The following is a 20,082-nucleotide window of genomic DNA, read 5'->3' on the forward strand; positions in this document are numbered from 1 at the left end:
AATATAATAATAATAATATTAATATAAATAATAATTATTATAATAATTAAAATAATAATAATATCAACGGGTAGTTTGTATGCTAACAATTGTTGAAAAGTTTCTTTCGTTTTTAAATTTGCAGTACCTTGGAAGAGCGATGATGATGATAACAACGGCTGCAACACTAAGAATGATGATGATGGTGGTGGTGGTATTTTGGAGGAAGTGAAACCGAAAGAAGATCGTGAAATTCCCGGTGATAAAAATAGACCGCTGGTAAAAGATTATAAATCTGTTAAAGATTATGGAAGGGTACTTTTTGACATTTTATTTTTCGTCCAGTTCTCATTTAAATTTTAAATAATTAATTATTTATTTTAAATAATTATTTATTCATTTCTTATTTGTTTAAATATTTATATTTTTAATTTGAAATTGTGAAAAAAACTTTTTTTGACAGAAAAAGAAGGCGAGCAAAATGTGTAGAAATAAGTATACATCGGTTAGAAAAAGGAAGAAGGGCAGGCACTCATCATCGTCATCATCATCGTCAGATGGTGATGATGATGATGATGACGACGACGGTGATGATAATGACAGAAGTTTAGGTAGGTAATGATGATGATGATGATATTATGTCGTAATTTAATTATAATTAATTAATAGCGCTATATTTACGGCCCTGTTTAAGAAGTCCTGTTTAGTTGTACTACTACTACTACTACTTCTACTACTACTACTACTACTACTACTACTACTACTACTACTACTATAATCATAATGATGACCATAACTAATTTTTCTCCCCAGTTGAATCAGAATCCGAACTAAGCATCGATGATGATGATGATGATGATGATGATGATGAATACAACGACGACGACGATGATAATGATGATTGCACCTTTAGAACCAATGATGATGATGATGATGATGGAGGAGAGGATGATGATGACGGGGAAGAAGAAGATGATGATGATGATGATAATGATAATAGAGTATCTACTTTACACATGAGATCGCCTGCTTATTGCAAGAAGCCAAACGTTCGCAAGAATAGTAGCGGTAATGGTAATGATAAAAGTAGTGGTGGTGGTAGTAGTAGTAGTAGTAGCAGTAGTAGTATTGATAATAGTTTCTATGATGACGTTGAGAATGACGACAATATTAGTAGTAATTACGCAACAACAACGACGACAACACCAACTCTATCGACTACAACAACAACATCAGCAACAACTATGACGTCATCATCAACCTCTACAACAACAACAACAACAATTTCCAAAACAACAACAGCGTCAGCCGGGTTTTACAACGTAAACGCTCCAGTGTTTAACAGTATCCAGTCCGTATATACACCAAACGTCGATACTGCACTTACGACGTCTTTACCATTGCCTCTGTCATCCTACCTGCTACATCAACAACAGCACCAACAACCTCAGTATTTTCATCAGCAGCTGCAACAACAACAACAACAGTTTTATCAACAAACATCACAGCAACTATTTCAACATCCTTCTCGATCTCAACTTTTTCAACTACAGCAACAACAACAACATCAGCAAAGCTACTATGATTATCGTCAACAACAACAACAACATCAGCAGCAACTACAACAACAGCAGCAACAACTTAATTACCCGTTTCTCGTCAACAGTTACAACACAGCAGCTACGGGCATCAATGATATATCCAATTCATGGCTGGAGGATATCACAATACTGCTTGGTAGAAAAATGATGATGACGACGACGAAGTGCGATAATGATAATGATGATGATGATGATGTCTACAGCAACAATAAGAATGGTGCAGGTGGTGGTGGTGATGATGATGATGTCTTGTTATCAAAACATGTGCCTATACCTCCAGGTTTGTGATGATGATGTTGGTGGTGATGGGATGGTGATGATGGTGCTAGAGTGCTGATGACGATGATAATGACGATGACAGGTTTCGAAGAGTCTTTGGAGCTGAGGCACATTCAAGAAATCAGTCAGAAGCTTGCCACATTCGATATTGATACGGACACGGATGTCAATCAAACTGATATAGGCTGGCAACTGTTTTCAATTTTTCTTATTATTACTATTTGTTATTATTATTATTATTGTTGTTGTTGTTATCAAGTTTAAATCATTTGTTAATTTGTTTGGTTCAACAGCTGAATCGGATGAAGAAAAGATAAAAGAAGATGATAGGTCGGTTCTTTTAGCATTTGGTTGGGTGTTGCTTTATGATTGGTTGTCATTTTTTTTAAAATCTTTTATATCATCTCCAGTCAATCAAAATTGAAGAAAAATCGAAACGAATTTCTACTGGCAAGCCTTTCAAGAAATGGATTGTTGCTGTCTGTCAAGGTGCTCTGTGATTGGTTGGCTGTCAATCCTGTTATTGTGGCTACATGCGCCAAGGTTAATATATCGTTGGCAGCTATTTATAGTATCTCATTCGTTATTAACTCTAGCCATTAGTATTTTAACTAGTGGTAAAAGATAATTTCATTAATAATCATCATAAATATAAGAATTTCAAATTCGATAGATTTTTTTGGAAGTAGATACTTTAAAATTAAATAGATGTTCTTGAAACTGAACCCTTTGAAATTAAACGCATGCGTAATAATTCATAATTGAAACTAAATGCTTTTGAAATTAAATAGATATCCTCTTCAATATGGTTCCGTCTGGCCACCTTATTAAACCTTCTTCCATCTGAGACCGACATAACCAGTAGCGCAACGTACGTCTCGTCTAATGCATTTTTCAAAAGAATTGTTGACACGGAGCTCTCCCAACTGGCGAAGACTCATCAAGAAATCTCGGAAAAACCCACAAGCTATTTATATCTACCTCTAATCGAAAATAAACACTTACGGGAATTTCCACCTCTAAAAAAAGCTTACAGTTTTATCGACATGAAATCTACTATCTTTCTGAACTCCATTCAACAGGTTTTGTCATATGGATTAATTTTTTATTCAGATAAACCGCTATAAAAATTAATAAAATCTTGCGTTGTGATATGGTTTTAGAGTCCTTTTATTAGTATCATTGGATATTATTGATCATAAGTTCACTTTTAAACAATTGTTTTTTCTTTCTAAAAATAGGTCGTGCTGAGGATTTGCAGGATGCGCCACTTCGGTAGGCAGATGTCGACCTTGAAAGAATTGAAATTTACATTCAATTCGGAAACAGGGATGTACCATAGTCGCAATTTTCAGGACGGAGATGATGATGAGGATGAAGTTGGTGATAATGATGATGATAGTAGTATCAGGGTCACCGCTAATGATGATGATAATGATGATGATGATGATGTGAAGAAAGTTTTCAACATGAATATCAACAGCAGCCAGAATGATCCTAACCTCATTGAGAAGAAAATGGTTCGTGATGATGATGATGAAGATGGTGATAATGATGATGATTGTCATTATTATTATTATAATTATTATTATTATTATTGTTGTTGTTGTTAGCTGGACATGGAAGCGAAGAGAAACCAGTTAATGAGGGACATGGCTCAATTGCGACTCCAGTCTGAAGTTGATAAGTTGCAGGGTTAGGGTTATTCTTTCCTTCATTCTTTCCTGCTTTCATTTTTCCGTGAATAAAAATGTTTGTTTTGATTTAACTCCTCCTACTTACTTACCGCTCAGGATCTCTCGTCCAATCATATCCACCGTATTTAGTGGCCGACGTAACGTCACTGTGCGACGGATGGCACCTGATCAAGCAGATGTCACTTTCCGGCAGATTCATCGTCATCATACCATTGGCTGGTTAGTTTAAGACGGACGAATGCGATTGTTTGGCTGATTTGAAAAACAATTTTGATCAAAAAATTTGCTCATTGACGGAAAGGTTGTTGATTGAAGCGGGAGATGTATTTTCTTTTTTAATTTACCAACCAATCAGTCATCCATTCAATCAACTGTTAAATCAATCAACCAACCAATCAGTTATCGACCAATTGGATGTTATGAAGAAAGATTCTGTGAAAGCCAGAAATGCAATAAGGTGGATGGAATTTGAGTTGAAGAAGGGTGGAAGGTATTGCTTTTTTTTTATAGTGTATATATACAACATATATAGCATTCATTGATTGATTGATTGAAATAAGCCAAAAACTAATGAATTACGTTTCGGGGTCAGAACGCGATCAGATGCAGATTATTATTATTTATTTTTATTATTTCTGTTATAATATTACATGTATAATAATAACAATAAAAATAATAATAATAATTTTAGTAATAATAATATAATAATAAACACAGGTACTTGAGAGTCCAGAAACAGCATGAAACTTTACTTCAATCAACCAGCACGCCCCGAAGGGGTAAAGATGATAAAGTCACATGGTCTGCTCGTCTTCAACATAATTTGCATATCATTAGCATAATTTGTTGCATATCATTCGCCTATTTTGCATATCATTAGCTAAATAGTTTTGCACACCGTTTTGCACTAAATTTTCGTTAAGTTGTTACTAACGTAATTTGCTTTTCGCCATAATAATTTGCATATTGTTAGTTTAATAATTAGCGAATCATTAACATAGTTTGCTTACTAATTAGTATGTTATTTAACTACTAAACATTTCAGGAGACACATAAAAGTTATAGACTGCTGTGAATTCATTTTAAAGAACAATGCCAAATCAATAGGCAAAGATGATGACAATGGCGAAGCTAATAAAAGTAATAATAATAGTAATAATAATGGTAATGACAACAACAAGATTGGACAGGAGGATGATGATGATGACAACATCGAAGATTTGAAAGTTAAATTAGTCGCTCCATCATCATCATCACAAGCGACGTCATCATCATCACCAATAGTTTGCCTACTTAGCAGCTCTTTTTCTGTGCATAGTAAGGAGTTGAACTATAGTCTTAAGGACGCCTTGACTAGGGCTATCAACAACGGTAAATTCATTACTACATGTTCATAATTATTGTTATTTTTATAACTATTTTATTTTTATAACTGGTATTGTTATTATTATTATTATTGTTGTTGTTGTTATTGTTATTATTATAATCATTAAAAATATGAGAATTATCTTATTTTGGTTCTTAAAATTTTATCACTTCGAAGGACTTCACGTCGAATGTGTCAATCACTTTCACAAGCGCTGGAAAGAATCTAACAGCAGTAATAATAAGAAGATTAATAATAAAAATAACAGTAATAATAATAACGATAAAAATTGCATCAAAAAGAAATACCGTCCGCCGATTAGGAAATAAACTTGAAACAATTTTAATTTTTTTTTCTGTCCAATAAACCTCTTAGCATTGCTGCAAACGGTTTTCGTTTGTTATATTGTTTATTTGCAATAATTTTATGAGGAGTTTTACGATTTGTTATGTTGTAAAGTGTAAAGATATGTGGTTGTAAAAAGTGCTTGTAAAGTTAGAGTATTTGTATGTGGGTATATATATTTGTATTACAATTGTATAACGCATGTTGTAAATGTTACATATATAGTATATATACGTTTGTACGTTCATTAAAACGTGTGCAATAGATCTGCAGTTTATTATTTTTTGTGTCTTTGTTTTCAAAAATCTGACAGGCGTTCCATAGTCTGTAATAATAATATTACAAGATTTCTTTGTTTACTAATTATATATAATATCGGCGGTATACAAACTAACGCAAAGTTCCATTTTTGCACGATTTGTGATTAGTGGATCGTGGGGACTGAGGCGATTGAACGTTTGCTACATATTTTACGTCAACTATATTATTATTTAATTTTTTATTAGGAGTCGAGATTTTTAAATTTCTGTCCTAATTAAAATTAAGCATTTTCTGTCTTTTCAAATTTGCTCAGCTGTGTTAGTAGTGTGGGGGTCGATCGACTCTACATAGTTCTTCACTAATTAGGAAAAATGTTTCCGGGGAATCGGATGCAGGTTTGCAATCATTGTTCTTATATATTAAAATGGATAGATTTGTTACATAAGGAAATCTTGCTTGATTCTCCAGTTAAATTGTTAAATTAAAACATAATTTTAATTTATAATATTTATTTAATTTAAAAGTTTATTTAAAAGTTCTATCTAACTGTTCTATCTAAATGTTCTATCTAAATACCTTCCGTCAAATTTACCCTCATACTCTATTCTTTTATTAATTTTGTTTCATTTTTATTCAATTCTATCAAAAACTTCTTGATCTTTAATCTTAACGTCAATCACATACTAAAAATAAATTAAACATTTCACTTTTGATCTTCTCTACTTTATACAGAATCCTCCCCAGAATTCACTAACCAGTACTAATCAGAATGGGGCAGATAGATTCAAGTTCACCGTTTTAGAAACCTTAGACAGCATCAAAGAGGAGTTTACGTTCTTGCAATCACAGTATCACAAGTATTTAGGATTTTTTTTTAGTTTAGGACTGGGGTCATTTTTTAATTTATAAATAAATTTTTATTTATATATTATAATAATATAATTAATGAGTTATTTACTTAAAAATAATTTTAATTTTTGCCAGTTTGAAGCTGGAATATGACAAGCTGACCGCAGAGAAAGCCGAGATGCAACGGCATTATGTCATGGTTTGTTTATAATTATTTTTATTATGAAATATAATTTTTATTATAAAATTTCACAATTATTATCCTGATATTATCATCACATTTCTGTTAGTCATTATTTTTAATAATGGCTTTATTTTAAATGCTAAATAAATTCCCACCAATAAGCAGTACTACGAGATGTCGTACGGCCTCAACACTGAGATACACAAGCAGGTAGAGTAAATTATCTCATTATAATATGATTATAGTAATTAGGATTAATTAATGATTATGATTTTAGCATTTATAATATTAAGTAATATTAATCATGATAATATTTATTGTAATAATAATTTTCATGTATTTTTGTAGGCAGAAATAGTAAAACGATTGAACGCCATATGCATGCAGATCGTACCATATTTGTCTCAAGAGGTTGGTTAATAATATGCTAATGATGAGTGATGTCACATTATAAATTATGCTAATGAGGAATGGTGTCTTAATAATAATTTTGCTGATGGGAATGATGTTGCTCATTATTGATTATGCAAATGGGGATGCCACACAATTATTAATTATGCAAATGGTGTTAATTTTATTCAATTTTTTCTTTTTATAGCATCAACAACAAGTTTTAACAGCCATAAAAAGAGCAAGTCAGATCTCCATACAGGATCTCAACATAATGGGGGTTATTATTAATTTATTGGGAGTTCATCATGAATTAACTAACTTCAATTAATGCTGCAGTTATTTACTTCATTCATTATTTCTTAATCTTTACTACTATTTACCAGTTTCACGCTTCATGATCATTAATTAGCTAGTTTTTACCTCAGGAATATTAATTGACGAGTTTTTCACCTTATGATTATTAATTAGCTAGTTTAATATCAATTTATTCATGATTAAAGGGCCTGGATGTGAAGCAGATGTATGGGCAGCAGCAAGATTGGATGAGTCAGTTCAAGAATGCAGACCTCAGGCAGATGTACATGAACGCTCAGAATGAGTGGATGAGCCAAGTCGGGGTTTGTATAATTTTTTTTTATTTATTATTTTGCAGTTTTGTTATTTTGTCACAAAATTGTCACATTTCTATTCTCCTAATTTATAAGTTTTTTGTAAACTAAATTTTTTTCTATTTCTTAAAATACCACTTTTTTTAAATTTTCACTAATTTTTCCTGATCATAGATGAATCCACATGCTCTTCCTCCACATCTCGCGGGGGGTCCACATCCGGGTGTGGATATGGGATCTTTGTTGGGGAGACTGACTTCCTCTTCTTCCTCATCTTCATCTCTAATGGGGCTAGCCGGATTAGGCGGATCAGTAGTTGCAGGTGGCATGATAAAGGAGGAGAGAAATGGTGTAGAAAGAAATGTTGGTATCTTTGTATGGATTGGTATCTTTGTTACTAATTTGTTTTTGTTAGTTTGTATTTTGTATCATGATATTTTGTATGTGGTTGTGATTTTATACACATCACCATTTTGTTCATCTACTCATTAGCTTATCATCTTCGTATCTTCACCACCACTGCCAGGAAAGAACAAAAGGCAGCAACAGCAGCAGCAGCAGCAATAACATGAAGTCAAACAGCAGCAGCAACCACCCAGCTGCAACATCGTCATCGTCGTCAGCTGCCATCGGTAGTAGTAGTAGTGGCGGCGGTGGACCTGCTAATTCGTGGTCCCCTGAAATAAAGAAAGATGTTAAAAAGAGGAAGAAGGATGAAAAGGTAAGAGGAATGTGAATGACGGTGTTGTAAATAATGTTGTTGTAAATGGTGCTGTTCTAAATGATGCTGTTGTAAATGTTTGTGTTATTAATCAGGGTTTTTGGTTTTTTTTTCTGATTGACATTAGAGTGATTACAATACTAACTTTGATCATTTCCAGGAAAGTGACGGAGAGAGAAGCGATCAAGACCTCGTAGTCGATGATAACGTAAGTGATGTTTCTACCATCATCATCATCATCATCACCATCATCAAGTTTATTATCATTCATCACCCGTCGTCGTCATCATCATGGTCGTCCTCATCATCATCTTGATTTTGATTGGTGTGAAGATTACCATTGTTATTATCATCACTATTACCATGGTCACCATCATCATCAACAACTTTGTAGTTACCTCCAATGGCGATTGCCAATGGGAGAAGGTCGCCAAAAAGATCAACCAACCCTAACATAAAGAAACCTAGCTCTCCAGCCAGAGTTGGTTTTTAGTTGGTGGCCATCATCATCAACATCAATTTTATCATCATCCACTTTCTTGTCATCTTTTCATCATGGATATCACTATCTAGTTAAAGCATTTAGATTTTATTTTTTTTATAAAATTACTTCAATATTTCTTCACATCATCTTTTTAATCCTAATCCTGACCCTACATTACATTACTTCAGGATCGACCAGGAACCGGAAACGGCCGCCATTCTACAAATTCCTCGACCTCCAGTTCGCCAAAACCTCTCAAGCCCCTTCTAAATTCCAAGCATCAATCCCAGCAACACCAACAGACATCGGAGAGCAGCAGATCGCCATTCATCAGCACATCATCCCTGCCGCGAATTTCGGACCCAAGCAATGCAACCAGCAATGAAAATGGCGGTAGGGACTCAACTTCACCGAAAAACGATCGCGGGCCGACATCAAAGTACATTAAAGTAAAGCCATACGCGTTTCAAGTCGTTGGGCCCAAAACTTTACAACCGATTTGGTTCCACCCGGACATGTTAGGGGGTCCGGGTATTCCCCAAGAGATAAAACCCCTCGGTATTTTGCCACAGGGTGAGGTGGTCTGCGCCATTGCACTAAGTAACCCGGTTCAAAATGTTTTCACTGGTGGCAAGGTGAGAATTTGTTTGTTTGTTTGTTTCATAGTGGTTCGTTGGCTGTGTCAGTTGTTTGGAAGATTGAACGGATGAATGAATTTAAGGATAATTTTCTTATGAATGAATGAATGAATGAATGAATGAATGAATGAATGAAAGAATGAATGAATGAATGAATGAATGAATTGATTGAAACATGAGTAAATTCGTTTCAAAACGGTAGTGACAAGAACTCTGATAAATAAATTTTTACAGGGTTGTGTCAAAGTTTGGGACATAAATTCCGTCGGCAAGTCATCTCACATCCACCAACTCAACTGTCTGGTATGTTTTCCTCTCTCTCACCTCTTATTATTATTCATTTAATCAGTCATAAAATTCTTCAATTAACTTTAATTTCACTTTTACTCACAGTCTTCTGATAGCTACATAAGATCAGTGAAGTTACTGAACGACGGCGTTACACTAATCGTAGGTGGGGAGGCCAATACACTAACTGTCTGGGATCTGGCTGCTGTTAGTAAACTTTACCTAATTTTCATTTTTCCATGCTATTTTTGCTTTACTAAAAAAATAAATCATGAAAATAGATAATATTCAATTTAATAACACTATTCCACTGATGAAAACTTAAATAATAATCTTCTATCTTCAATGCAGCCAACCCCTGTTATAAAAGGAGAGCTGACATCCGGAGCTCAGGCATGTTACGCAATGGCTGTTTCTCACGACTCGAGACTCTGCTACAGCTGCTACAGTGACGGCAACGTGGCCATCTGGGATGTACATAATAATGAAATTGTCAAGTTTGTGATGTTTCAGTTTCCTTTGTTTCATTCATATATTCCCTCACCCCCTTTTACTATCAATCAATATACAATATAGTCATTGATCTTCTCTTCGATCTACTTTTTTACTGCTTTCTTACTTCAAACGATATTTATAATCTTTTATTCATTTTTTTCATTCACTCAAGCATTCATTTCCTTTATCAATCATTTATCCTTTCATCCACCCATCCACTAATTCTTAACTTCAAAAGAACGAATCTTCCATCAAATCATTCATCTTTCCATCAACCTATCCACTAATCACTAACTATGAACAACCAAAAAACAGACAATTCCAAGGGCACAGCGATGGAGCCAGCTGCATAGACATCTCCCCAGACGGCACCAACATTTGGACCGGCGGCCTAGACAACACGGTTAAACAGTGGGACATAAGAGGAGTGGGAGGAGGGGAAGAGAGGGCTGGCTCGGGCGACAACCCCCTACAGAAATACGAGTACATGTCTCAGGTGTTCTCCCTCGGTGTTTCTCCACTCGGTGAATGGATAGCGATAGGATTGGAATCGGCTGAAATTCGTCTGACGAACACAATAACCCAGGACTCCTACCAGGTCATCCTGCACACCAGTTGCATTCTCACTCTCAAGTACTCGCCAGATGGGCTGTGGTTTATATCGGCCGGCAAAGATAATGGTCTGTTTGGCTGGAAGGCTCCCTACGGCATTAACCTCTTCCAGGTTTGTGTTTCTTTGTTGGTGTTTTTGTTGTTGTTGTGGTTGTTGTTGTGGTTGTTGTTGTGGTTGTTGTTGTTGTTGGTGGTGTTGTTGTTGTTGGTGGTGTTGTTGTTGTTGGTGGTGGTGTGCGTCTGTTGTTTGGTTGTTTGCTCGTGACGTTTGATGATGTTTTGTAGCTAACTACTACTGTTAATGATTAATAACATTAATTAAAATTACGACATCAACACTACAAATTAATATCCTCTAAACATTTAATAAAACCCAACAACGACGAAACATAAACTCCGATTGACCACAGAATAAAGAGCAAACTTCAATACTCTGCTGCGACATATCAAACGACAACAAGTACATCGTAACTGGCTCTGGGGATAAGAAAGCCACAGTGTATGAAGTCATCTACTGACTGCTTCTACTAATGAGGATGATGATGATGATGAGGAAGATGATTGGGATGATGATGATGATGAGAAAGAAGATGATGATGCTGATGATAAAGACAACGCAGAAAAAGGTGGTGATGTTGGAGATTGCGTTCACAGAGTACGATGATTCGGTTTGATGGTGATGTATATATATGATATATATATATATATTCATGGTGATGATGTTGATCCATGCTGCCTGTACGATGGAGTTGTTGTTACTGTTGGTTGTTTATGCTTATTGATTTGACTATTTCCACAACAACAACAACATCAATGAATGTTGTTGATCTTATTGACGATAAATATGTCTTGATGATGATGAAAAAAAGTAATGGTGATGATGAAAAAAAGTAGTGGTGAAGATGATGATGATGTCCTGGCTTCTAATGCTAACGGTGAATATGTAATTAATTTTTTTTCATTATTGTCTGACATATATATATATATATAATATATGTATATATATACATGTGTATGCATTATTTATATATAGATGTATGTATGTGTGTACATATATAGTGTTGTATAATATATTATATGTATATATGCGCATGTCTATATATATATATGGTTCAGACCGTCATATATTTAGTTATTCAGAAATGTCACCGCATTTTCCGAATTGTTGAGTTTGTAACTAAGTTTTTCAATTTTTCGAACAATCATTTTATGGTAAATTTTTTTTTTGTCTTCTAATTCTCTATACAATGCATCACAGTCATCTGTAATGTTCCTAGTCCGTAAATATATATATATATATAGAGAGAGAGAGAGAGAGAAAGAGAAAGAGTGAGAGAAAAAGATTTACTATGTACAATTTTGACAGTCTTCTATTATAATTTTATTATGTAGATACATTATATATGTGTATATAATTGACAGTATGTTTTATTATATGTATATATATATATAACCAAATATAGTATATATATATAACAAAATACATATATAAGTATACGTATTTTGTTGAATTTGATTAGGCTGTTGCTTTTCTTTTTCAAGCTTTCCAAGTTTGGTAAGATTGATGGGAAGGGAAGATCTGATAACTTTAGTCGAATTCCAGAAATATATATATATATATATATATATACACACGTGATGTGTGTGTTAGTGTGTGAATGTGTGTGTAGACTATTTTTGTATGTTATAATAAAATATTAATATGTTGAAATATTTCAATGATTATTTGTCAGTTGAAAATCGTAATAAAATTTCACCAAAATTATTAACTATAATCATTGATATGATATTTGTGGTAGCTATCTTATTAGTACTAGCATTGGTAGTAAATTGTAACATGTTTTTTTAAATACTTTCAAATGAGAAGAAATTGTGGCTGATGAGAAACGAGTGAGTGAATAGATTGTTTTCTTTTTTGTATGAATGAATGAATGAATGAATGAATGTGTAAATCGTATTCATTTTAAAACAAATTATTTCATTTTTGTATGGATTGTATTCATTTTTGAATAATTGAATGGGAAAGTTTTATTCATTGTTGTAGCAGAAAAAATGAACGAACGAACGAACGAACGAATGAACAATTTAATAACTATTAACTAACGCCATCAGTCAAAAAATTGATTTATTAATACATTCTATACATACACTTCTATCTATGTTACTTTGTACGTAGTAGTTTGTGCGAGTTTGTGTTTGTATGTCTGTTTGTATGTCTGTAGGTTTGTATGTCTGTAGGTTTGTATGTCTGTTTGTATGCATGTTTGTATGTATGTCTGTTTGTATGTATGTAGGTTTGTATGCATGTTTGTATGTATGTAGGTTTGTATGTCTGTTTGTATGCATGTTTGTATGTATGTAGGTTTGTATGTCTGTTTGTATGTGCATGTACGTACTGTATATATAATACATGTTTAGTTCCGTCACAAACTCAATTTTCCCTCTCCCAAATGAAGTAATAATGGGTGGTAATAAAATACTATTCTATTTGTCATAATTAAATAATATTATTACCATTATAAATATAATTTATTATTATATTTAAGAGTAATATTACCCACTGATATTATTTTCATTATTTATAATCGTTGTCATATTTTGTATTGATATGGATCAATGTCATTACGAATGTTACTGATAACATTATATGCGTATTATTCGTTTGTATTCATTAAATATCATGGAATCCACACCCACACAGGTAGAATCATACATACACATACAAACAAACACATACATACAGACATACATGCACTATTTTCTATTCTATAAATAGCTAGCTCTCTTCTCTAGTCAACTGTTCATTGTTATTAATTAATTATTTATTTAATTAATTAATTAATTATTTGGATAATTAGTTAGCTAATTATGATTTCTTCATTTATATATTTATACATTTCATATAAATCTTTGTCATTATCATCAACATATTGTTTCTACTTTTATATATTATACTATATATAATATATATATATAATTTATAATATATATTATATATAATATTTATAATATAGATATTATTAACAGCCTTAGTAATATCAATAAAGTAATGTCAATAGTATTAATCAATATAATATGATAATATGGATGCTATTTATAATAATGGAAATAACAAATATCATTTTCTATCACCCATCCAAGTCCCAGTCACAATTAAGCCTGCTTAACTTGAATAATTAAGCATCTCATGATTTTATTAAAATCAATAATACTTAAATTAACTTTTATCTTTATGATTCTTTGCACTAATTTTGAGAAAAAACACTATCAGTCGTTCGATTGTCCCAAAATCAAAAATTTTGTTCTTTTTGTCATCATCCACATATAATTGAAATTTAAATTGATTAATATTATCTTTCGTTTTTCCAGTCACATCACATCAATAGTTCCTTATTTTTCTGTATTCTAGTTTATGTCCCTAACTCAACTGTTAAAAATTTTAACTTAAAATTAAAACTACAAACTAAACTGTGATGCATGATGAACTGAAATTTTTTGAGCTAGTGGTTTTGGTTCAGGCACGCATGCCGTTCAATACATTTTTTGACCATTATTAAGACATAATTTTTATCAAATTTATAATACAAATTATTATATTTTGAACATTTAAAGTTGAAATTTGTAAAAAAAACAAAATTAAGTGGAAAACAATTTTTGAAGTCCGGAGGTCTGGAGCACTTGCGTTGTCATAGAAATTTCTGTTTTTTGTGTAAAAGTAAATTAAAATAATAAATGTACCATTGAGTTCAAGTTCATGAAAAAAATAAATTAAACTTTATAAATTTTACTTGAATAAAACCAAAATCTATAAAAAAAATATAACAACTAAACATTTATCAATTCAAAAAAAATTTTGTATTTCAAAAACTCAGGTTTTTATAATTTTGAACAACATTTTTTTGAAAAAAAAATTTCAATGCATTTTACGGTAGAAAGAATAGTTTTAAAAATTGCCGTTTTCAGAAATAAATCTGCTAACAAAATATCATTTCAAAATAAAGAACTAAAATATGCAGATGAATATAAATTTTTGGGAGTAATATTTGACAATAAATTAAACTTCATCCCCTACATAACAAAAACGAAAATCAAATACCAAAAAGCTCTAAACCTAATTAAAACAATATCACATTCTAATTGGGGGGCGGATCAAAAAAATCTTTTAATAATTTATAGAAACACAGTAAGATCCATCATTGATTATGGCTGTCATGTGTATGGTGCGGCCAGAAACTCTTACATCAAAACAATTGATCCAATAATTAATGAAGCATTAAGACGATGCCTTGGAGCCTATGGCACATCACCTGCAGAGAGTATGCATGTCTTGGCAGCAGAACTACCAAGATATTTAAGACAGCTAAAATTATCTTTAAATTATTTTATCAAGATCAAATCCCAAGTAAACAACCCAGCATATAAATACATGATTCCAACAAAAAACATGGTCAACATCAAAGAGTTAAAGGCAATACCAACAATAGATGAAAGGCTGAAAAAGTATCTTAAAATGTTGAAAGAGATAAAGATAAAACAAGAAATAATATCAGAAGTGGCTCCATGGACAATGAAGATACCAGAAATAGACCTATCAATCACCAAAAATGAAAAAAACACAGAAGAATGCAAAATAAAATATCATGAAATTATAGAAACAAATCAAAATTGTATAGCAATATACACTGATGGTTCCAAAAAGGCAAATTCAACATCATCAGCAGTTGTGATTCCCAGCAAAAAGCATACAATACTACAACATTTACCCCAATATGCATCAATATACACAGCGGAACTCACAGCAATAGAAATGGCACTTAACTATATTATAAGAGACTCCTTATCTAGCCTAATAGCAATAAAACATAATAGACCCAATAACCCATTAATAATAGTGATTCAAAATTTAATACATCAAAACATAATAACAAATAACAATAATATCAAGATGGTGTGGGTACCAAGTCATATTGGAATAAAAGAAAATGAAAAAGCAGATACAGCAGCGAATTTAGCTCATGGTTTTCCAATATCTAATATACCAATACCATTTACTGACATCGAAAAAATAATAAAAGGGTACACCAACTCTCTATGGCAACAAGGATGGAATGAAACGAAAAAGTTTCTCAAAATATCAACTCCGAAAATCCCGATGAAAGAATTAAAAACTATAAATATGCCGAGACTACATCAAACAGTTGTAAATAAAATAAAGATTGGTCACACAAAAATAACTCACTCATGGATATTAGAAAAAATGATGCAAAAAAACTGAGACATGCAGAACAAAACTGACAGTTCATCACATCATCCTTGAGTGTATCAAATATAGTGACCAAAGAAAACGACATAACATTCCAACAAATATGCAAGAAGTAGTTCTTAACCAAATGAACATACAGAATTTAAAAAAATTTCTGATTGAGATTGATTTAATTCATAAAATTTAAGAAGAACGTTCTTACTAACTAAATAAAATTGAAAGAAGTGGGCGTGAAGATAGCCAATTTGTGCTGAAATGCCGGAAAATTTTGTTTAGATTGTCGTTTAGTTTGAATTTGCTAAGAAATGTCGGCAAACGAATTTTTCGAGAGCTTCTAATTTGTCTGAAATGTTGGACGGCGGCGCCAAAGTCAGTTTTTTTTGTTTTTACTTCATTAATTTCGTAATTTTTCATCTCGCATTGATAGGGCTTCCATTTACTTTTCGCAAAAAAAAGGACAATTTTTACAAAAAATCTAAATTCAGTAAATACTAATAACAATGGAAACTTTTATTTATTTTATTCATTTGAATCATCAGAGAATAAATTTTCCAGAACCTTTGGAATGTCATCTGTTGATAGAACTAGTGATTTTAAGCCACTCCATAACTGTAAAATTCGTTCAATCAATGGAAGAAGGCTTAACCATCGTGTGCGAGTATGAGTTGGAAATTTAGCATATTGAGTTTCCATAAATTCACAAAATTCTTTAAATTTTTCATGTTGCAGCGTGGATCCATTGAAATAGCTTAAGATTTTGAACAGCAACGATTCAATGTCAAGTGAAAACCTTTCACAGGATTTTTTAGCTGCATTATGGAGAATGTGAGCTGGACAGGCTACAGCAATCAGTTTTGATTGAATGTTTTTCAATTTGGCAAAAACGTTATTTTAACCATTCTGTTTTGCTCCACCAAAGTTTACATTAGCGTTGTCAGCCAGTGGTGTAGTCCTAAAAAAGAAAGTACCGGAACGGCGTTGGAACGGCTAAAAGATAATAAAATATAAGAAGTAAAGAAAGATAAAAAAACGGTTTTATTTCGACATACTATTTTTAATCTTTATTTAATTCATATATTTTAATTTTACAACAATTTCCAAAGAGAGTTAATTGAAATGTTTTCTGATGAAGATTTTCTTGTCTGGTTATCATCAGCAGAACGGTGTGTTCGAAGGCATTTTATAAACGTAATTTTCAGGATTAAAAATATTTAGTGGTGGTCCGTGCATTTTAATAAATAATAAATTTGAAACATTTTCAATAAGTAAGCGATTTCTCCTGTCATTTAATATGAGGTTCATATTACTAAAACCTCTTTCGCATTCAGAAGAGCTACAAGGTATTAGTTTGCCATACAACATTAACTGATTTAAGTGGTCTGCAGGTGGATTTCTTCCTCCATCATCTAAATAATCTCTGTAATCACTATAACATTTTTTAGACGACAAATTAAACCTTTTGCAAAGTGAATGAATTTCTTTTTCTCCATATCCAAGCGGAATGTCACTTGGCCATTCGTTTTTTTCTAAAATTCGAAATTCATTTACAATATTTGTTTCAGGTGATACCGAGTTTACAATTAATCTGCGATTTATGCTGTTGATAATACTTTGCAGAAATTGATTTCTATTAATGACAGATACTTTGCTATTACCTGTAATAGTTACTGTTCCCAATTTCATTTTTTCAATCGCTTTTGCAATTTCAATTAATTTATTCCCTTTTTCAGCATTTTTCATAAATTCTAAATATCGTATGCTTTGGCGAATTTTTTTATCTGCGTAAATAATCGTAGTACCTCTGTTTTGTAATGCCTCAGATAGCAGGGACAATTCATAAAGGACATCATACATTAGCGCTAAATTTAACAAAAATTCTTTTGATGAAATGTGTTTATAAAGACCAAGATACATGCATTGTTCTGTTTTGGATCGATTCACATCTTGATTAGCTTGTATGAAATGTTTGCACAACGCTTCAAAATTTTGGTAAACCGCAGCTACTGTTCTAAATGAACTTGCCACCCACCTAATACCTAACACACGGCCAATTTTTCTTATTTCTGTGTCTAGGTTTTGTGCGTATGACTCCAATTCCCTTTGATTTTTCGGTGACTGGTGGTAAAGAGTGTATAGTTTATCTATAAAAATTTGAAAATGGTTAATTCCATGTACTTCATTTATTGCATCGCCAACAGATAATTCTAGTCGGTGATTCACACAGTGCCATTTAATGAGGTTTGGATATTTGTTTGTAAGTTGAGTGGAGACTCCAGTATTCCGCCCGAACATGACGCTCGCACCGTCACTGGTGAAAGAAATTAAATTGTGTGCCAAATAATGGTCATCAAACCCGTAACCTGCAAGACAGTTTAAAAGACTATTTGTAATGTTGTTGGCAGTCTGGCTTTCCAATTCAACTAAATCTAAGAAGAGATAATGCGGATCTTCCATTTTATTTATTTCACACTTAAAATAAATAATCAGAGTTGATTTTTTACTGAGCGTAGTAGATTCATCCACAAGAATCGATATTTTACCATTATTCTGAATAATTGTTTGGCATATTTTTGATTTCATTTGTTTAGCGATATGATTAATAACATTAGTACAAGAAAATCTTGATTTCAATCCAGGAGCAATATTTGTTCCATTTAATTCTTGTAATTGTGATAAGTCATATAAATCTGAGAATGGACGATCATGTTTAGCTATGTAATACGCTGTACGAAAAATTTTAGACGTAGAACTTACAGCAGAGTTGTTTAATTGATCTATTACTTTTTCCATGGGTTTTTTTTCTGCTTCTAGTAAAATTTTCTCGGCACTGATATTTGCTGCACTCTTAGCATGTTCATGAATTTTTTTTCTCAAAGACGTCAACTGTGAACTTTTGTCTTTTCCATAATAAATTACAGTTGCGGTACTCCATTCTTTTGAAATGCTGACACCTTGAGATTTGGATGGTCCCAAAGTTAATATAAATTATAATATCACAATGATAATATTGTTGTATACACAAATAATTTATAATATAATATATTTTATTTTACGGATGGAGCCTAACATTTTTTTATTTATTACCCCACTTTCCTATATAAAAATGTATTTAAACAATTTGATTAAAAAAAAACAGTAAGTAATAAAAAGCAGAATATTTAAAGTAAATGTAAAATAAATAAAATAAAAAAATTACTTTTTTAACTTCCGCAAAAAACGCAAATATAATTTGAAACAATGTTTACTAAACCGTAAGCATAGCAACAATGATATAGCGTTGAATAATAAACAGTTTAAATAAAAAAATTGAAGTTATTCATCGTTTGTATTGGTATTGGTTATAATTATCTATTAATTTCCAAAGTTAAATTTAACGCCTGTAAAATGTACTTTTTTTTATATTGAAATTGTAAAAAAAAGTGCCGGAACGCGTTCCGCCTCCAAAAAAAAGTACCGGAACGCCGTTACGGCCCGTTCCGGCTCGACTACACCACTGTTGTCAGCACTGAACGCTACCAAATTATTAGGACTCAATTTGAATCTGTCAAGTACAGTCATTACATATTTGAAAATCAATTCTGACGTTTCTCCTGGCAAATTTGAAAACTCTAACAATTTAACTTTCAATCCTTCATGCGAAAAATACCGAATAATGATAGGGAATGTTTTGATTTCTTTAAAATTTGACGAGTCGGTTGCAATAGAAAACGGCTCGCTGCCCAATTCAGACAAAAGATTCTCAATTGATTTCGGAGCCAATATTCTTGAAATGATTGCCTGCGTTTTTGTTTGAGCAGATGAAAATTTCCGACCAGTTTCCGATTCAGCGAAAACAGTTGAAATTAAACGATTTGTACAATCTGCAGCTTTAAACGATAACGAGTGAAAAGCGACATGATATGCAAATGCTCCTTCTGATGCAGCAGTTTTTCTAGATGTGGGCAAATTATTACTATGAAAAAATGTTGATATTCCGACAGTAGACTTTTTAATTTTCACGTTGTTTTTGTGAACTTCTT

General features: G+C 32.3%; 3 protein-coding genes across 3 annotated transcripts in view; all 3 read left to right on the forward strand.

Moving 5' to 3' along the window:
• Window positions 1–5,431, forward strand: part of HELRODRAFT_193801 (hypothetical protein) — a gene marked incomplete at its 5' end in the record, with an annotated part of 8,476 nt that extends 3,045 nt beyond the window's left edge. Inside the window, 16 exons of the mRNA XM_009028921.1 lie at window positions 125–294; window positions 443–531; window positions 1,216–1,291; window positions 1,593–1,860; window positions 1,942–2,043; window positions 2,153–2,189; window positions 2,270–2,402; window positions 2,651–2,941; window positions 3,101–3,238; window positions 3,317–3,379; window positions 3,473–3,554; window positions 3,653–3,775; window positions 3,956–4,046; window positions 4,274–4,357; window positions 4,602–4,925; window positions 5,099–5,431. Coding sequence (XP_009027169.1) covers window positions 125–294; window positions 443–531; window positions 1,216–1,291; window positions 1,593–1,860; window positions 1,942–2,043; window positions 2,153–2,189; window positions 2,270–2,402; window positions 2,651–2,941; window positions 3,101–3,238; window positions 3,317–3,379; window positions 3,473–3,554; window positions 3,653–3,775; window positions 3,956–4,046; window positions 4,274–4,357; window positions 4,602–4,925; window positions 5,099–5,288 — 2,261 coding nt within the window. The 3' untranslated portion in view covers window positions 5,289–5,431. The remainder of the gene's footprint in view (window positions 1–124; window positions 295–442; window positions 532–1,215; window positions 1,292–1,592; window positions 1,861–1,941; window positions 2,044–2,152; window positions 2,190–2,269; window positions 2,403–2,650; window positions 2,942–3,100; window positions 3,239–3,316; window positions 3,380–3,472; window positions 3,555–3,652; window positions 3,776–3,955; window positions 4,047–4,273; window positions 4,358–4,601; window positions 4,926–5,098) is intronic.
• Window positions 5,432–6,302: 871 nt separating this feature from the next.
• HELRODRAFT_87586 (hypothetical protein) lies at window positions 6,303–7,282 on the forward strand (the record flags this gene model as incomplete). The annotated part of the gene is made up of 5 exons (XM_009028830.1): window positions 6,303–6,385; window positions 6,513–6,576; window positions 6,727–6,771; window positions 6,910–6,972; window positions 7,160–7,282. Coding segments are annotated over 5 exons (378 nt in total), but the record flags the coding sequence as incomplete, so codon positions are not given.
• Window positions 7,283–9,225: 1,943 nt separating this feature from the next.
• Window positions 9,226–11,318, forward strand: HELRODRAFT_87650 (hypothetical protein; the record flags this gene model as incomplete). Its single annotated transcript, XM_009028840.1, has 6 exons — window positions 9,226–9,402; window positions 9,640–9,708; window positions 9,799–9,900; window positions 10,045–10,190; window positions 10,504–10,912; window positions 11,211–11,318. Coding segments are annotated over 6 exons (1,011 nt in total), but the record flags the coding sequence as incomplete, so codon positions are not given.
• Window positions 11,319–20,082: the final 8,764 nt, after the last annotated feature.

This window comes from Helobdella robusta (genome assembly GCF_000326865.2).
Source record: "Helobdella robusta unplaced genomic scaffold HELROscaffold_59, whole genome shotgun sequence".
Classification (NCBI taxonomy): Eukaryota; Metazoa; Annelida; class Clitellata; order Rhynchobdellida; family Glossiphoniidae; genus Helobdella; species Helobdella robusta.